Source organism: Lotus japonicus, chromosome 3 (genome assembly GCF_012489685.1).
Source record: "Lotus japonicus ecotype B-129 chromosome 3, LjGifu_v1.2".
NCBI lineage: Eukaryota > Viridiplantae > Streptophyta > Magnoliopsida > Fabales > Fabaceae > Lotus > Lotus japonicus.
The window spans coordinates 61784352-61788541 of NC_080043.1; the positions used below are offsets into that span (position 1 = coordinate 61784352).

General features: G+C 44.3%; 1 protein-coding gene across 1 annotated transcript; it reads left to right on the forward strand.

Moving 5' to 3' along the window:
- Window positions 1–2617: 2617 nt before the first annotated feature.
- LOC130744468 (uncharacterized) lies at window positions 2618–3193 on the forward strand. Its single transcript, XM_057596650.1, has one exon. The coding sequence runs from the start codon at window positions 2618–2620 to the stop codon at window positions 3191–3193; it is 576 nt and encodes a 191-aa protein (XP_057452633.1).
- Window positions 3194–4190: the final 997 nt, after the last annotated feature.

Here is a 4190-nt window from a genome sequence, read left to right on the forward strand (position 1 = left end):
ATCTTTTTTCTCACTTATTTTTTCTTCTAATATTATCTCACTAAAATATGATGTGAGTGAAAATGAATGTGAAGAAAGAATATTCATATATGATTGATGTTGGCATATTAGCGTGTCATTTTGTTTTTTCTTTTCTCCGAAACAAAAGCTTGTTGTTATTGCTTTGTGCGTGAACGTGAGCGTACACTAAAAACAAAATATAAGAGTTGTGGGCCCGTGGTGTCCTTGTGTGCCAGGGAGGATCAAGGTGATTTGAGAGCGAATGTGGGAAGGTGCTTGCTGTGGTACCTTATTTCAGGTCAAGGTATGAGTTAGCATAGTAATAAAGACTCATGTATCACATGAGTCAGCAATTGTATTTTCTTAATAATGTATCTTAAGATTAATTGCGTCGATTAGATATGTGTTAAGCCTCTCCCTTGATCGAAATCATATCGCTCAGACTCAATGTTAAGGTCGAGATTCACTGCAATCTCTGCAAGGTCGTGGTGGACGTCAACAAAGGTCGTCGGGGACAGTTGAGTTGCCCAATGAATGAGAGTACTATTGAGACTAGAATTATAACATTGAGAATTATAAATTCAATTACAACATGTCATTAGTCTACTGAATCACCTAATGTGGGTATCACACCCAAAAAAAATTGCGGGTACCACATAATTCATCATGTGAGAATTAAGGTTGTCAGGTTGTGAGATGTGAGTTGTGACCATATAATATATGAGTATTTCTTTTCTTTTAGTAAATCATATCCCCACCGTTCTTCTATGCCAGGTGTTATTTATTCCCATCTGTCTAAAATAATTCTCACATTTTTCAGATTTTTTATTTTATAATTTTGGTCTTTTTTTGAAAAAAAAAAGAAGTTAATTTTGGTAAAATAACTTTACATATATTTTTGTACATTTACATTTCTCTCTTTGCTTCAATTTACTCAGTTTCTTATTGCTCTCCCTTTTCTTTGACATATATCTTGAGGCCTTTTTATTACAAAGGGATGTGTATGACCCTCAAAAAACAATAGACCTCCTTTTCTCACTTTTCTGAACCCGACATATCACAGCCTCCAAATTTTTCATATCACAGCCTCCAAATTTTTCCTTCTCTTTGACTGTGTTTTGTCTCTTTACTATTGGCCTCATTCTTGAGCTCATGCAGTTTTCTATTTATTGATGAACACCATTTGACCTTGTGATCTCTTTTGATTAGTGCCTAAGGTATAGGCAAGTAAGAAGAATCTTCCCTCTTTTGTGTTAGTCCTTAAACTGGCGCTTTTTCTTATGTTAAATATGCATATGAACCATTTTATATCACAACTTAGTTTATTTTTTCCCTCTTTAATTCTTAATTCTTTTGTTTGAGTTTCTACAATAATATTTGGAGTGCATCCAAATAAGGTATATACACGTGGGAAAAGAAGTTTTGTCATTTGTAATTGATGTAACTTAGAATGAACTAACTAATTACTTTTTTGAGGTAACCAAAATGATTATTAGTGTTTATAAATACTTTGATTTGTGATATGTTAGCATTTTAATGGATTTGGAGTTTTCTGGATGGACTTGGCGAGACCCTAGGGGACCTCGCCCTGGGACGCTTGCCTGGGGGCGACGCGCGAGCCAGGGAGTTGGGCCTTCTCCCAGGAGGCCCAACTGGCTCACTAAGGATAGTTAGGGACGCTTGGCCCAGCCCCAAGTCTATAAATAGGGGGCGGCTATCAATTGTAAGAGACTCTTAGCTCATTTGAGAAATAACAAACTTGAAATTCAGTTGCTCTCTCTCTAAGCGGTTACACGCTCTCTCTCTCTCTAAATTCTCACATTATAATCCCTTCACTCTAGGTATCATACCTCATCTCTATGTTCTTGGATAGAACATTTGGCGCCGTCTGTGGGGATCGGTAGATTTCGATTCCCGGACTACGTGGATTGTGATTTGGTTGAGAAGAGTTCGATTTTCTGTGGAATTTTCTTTGATTTTCTGTATTTCCGGCTGAATTCCTGGTTGACGACTAAAATTTGATGGAGAGACGTCGTCGACGACGCGACGGAGAGCTGGAGCAGAGGCGCGGTTCACCACCGCGTCGCGTGAGAGGAAGGCCGCGCTGGGAGGAGGTTCGTCGCGAGCAACCTGAGCAACCGACTCCTCCTTTGCCTCAACTGCCGCCTCCTCCTCCTTCTCCAATGCCTCCGCTACCTTCTCCACCGTCCTCACCTGAGCGACAGGGATCCCCGTCGCACTCGCCGGAGGTTTCAGGAGACGGAACGCCGCTACCTCAGGCTCCGATCACTCACCGAGATTGGAGACCCCTGATCCACAATGTTGATGACATAGGCAACGGAACAATTACTTGCAGGAACAGTTAGAGTACTATCGCCTCGAGCAGCAAGACGAAGGAGAGCGGGAGGTAGAGGCCGTCGCAGAGTTCGAACCGTTCTCAGCGGCGGTGAGGGAAGTGGCCATCCCGGACAACATGAAGAACCTTGTCCTCGAGACGTATAGTGGAAAGACCGATCCAAAGGATCATCTGCTTTATTTCAACACGAAGATGGTCATAAGCACAACTTCCGACGCGGTGAAGTGAAGGATGTTCTCGTCGACGTTTAAAGGAACAACGATGGCTTGGTTCACGACTCTGCCTCGGGGATCCATCACAAATTTCCGCGACTTCTCGTCGAAGTTCCTCGTTCAATTCTCTACGAGTAAGATCAAGCAGGTAACGATCTACGATCTGTACAACGTGCGCCAGTCAGAGAGTGAAACTTTGAAACAATATGTGAGGCGGTTCAGTGCAGTGTCTGTCAAGATTGAAGAGTCGGAACCACATGCCTGTGCGCGTGCTTCCAAGAATGGACTGCAACCAGGAACGCTGAAGAGTAAGTTGAGTCGTAAGCCAGCTCGGTCAATGGCAGAAATCCGTGCTCGAGCGAACACCTACATCTTGGATGAGGAGGACAGCGCTTTCAAAAGGAAGCGTGCAAAGATGGAGAAGGATGGCGATCAGAGGAATGTATCGTCGGCGAGCAAACAAAGTCGGGAGAAAGAGGAAAGTAGTAAGCAGAAAGACAAGAAAGAAAAGTCAGTAGAAAAGTTTGCAAAGAGCAACTCTACCCAAAGAAGGAAAGTTTTGAGTGTAGACGCCCGTGGCATCAAGCCGATTCCTGCCGGCGAGAGGAATCGAGCAAAAGCCTGAGCCCACATTTGACAGAATTGCTCCGGGAAGTCAAGGCGACAGACGCAGTCGAAGAGGGTGAGAGGGAAGCCAACCCGCCTCGGGCGGCAGTATATAAAACCAAGTGGTGCGAGTACCATCGCTCGGCGGGTCATGACACTGGAGATTGCTTCACGTTGAAAAAGGAAATCGAAAGACTAATCAGGGCGAGACGCTCACAATTGAATGATCGGGGTGATCGCTGGAAAGGCGATCGACAGCAGGGAAATCGATATAAAGGAGGCCGTCAACAAGATTATCGCAGGCGGAACGATCGTCGTCAAACACCAACAGCCGACAAGAAGGAGACGTTGGCGACGAGAAAGAAGGGAGCTGAAGAAACCTTCAACAAAGATCTTGAACCGCCGGTTGGGACGATAAATACAATTGTGGGGGGTTTCAGTGGAGGCGGCGACACATCCTCGGTGAGGCGGAGGCATGTAAGGGCGATGACATCAGTGCAAGAGTATGCAACCCCATTCGGTTTCCATCACCCATACATAGTGATATCATCAGCAGACTTCGAGGGGATCAAGACACATAAAAATGATCCTGTGAAGGTGATGGTAAGGATCAATAGCTTTAATGTGTGAAGAGTACTTTTGGACCAGGGAAGTTCTGCGGATATTATTTACGGTGATGTGTTCGACCAGTTGGGATTAACAGATAAGGACTTGACGCCGTACATTGGGACTCTGGTAGGCTTCTTAGGAGAACAGGTCTGGGTGCGTGGCTACTTGGATTTAGACACGATTTTTGGTATTGATGAGAACGCCAAGCTTTTGCGTGTAAGGTATTTGGTATTGCAGGTCGTGGCATCATACAATGTCATCATCGGACGGAACACGTTAAATCGTCTCTGCGCAACGATATCAACGACTCACCTGGCGGTGAAGTACCCACTGATCTGCGGAAAGGTGGGGAAAATCGTGGTAGATCAGCGGATGGCGAGGGAATGCTATAACACTTGCCTTAGTTT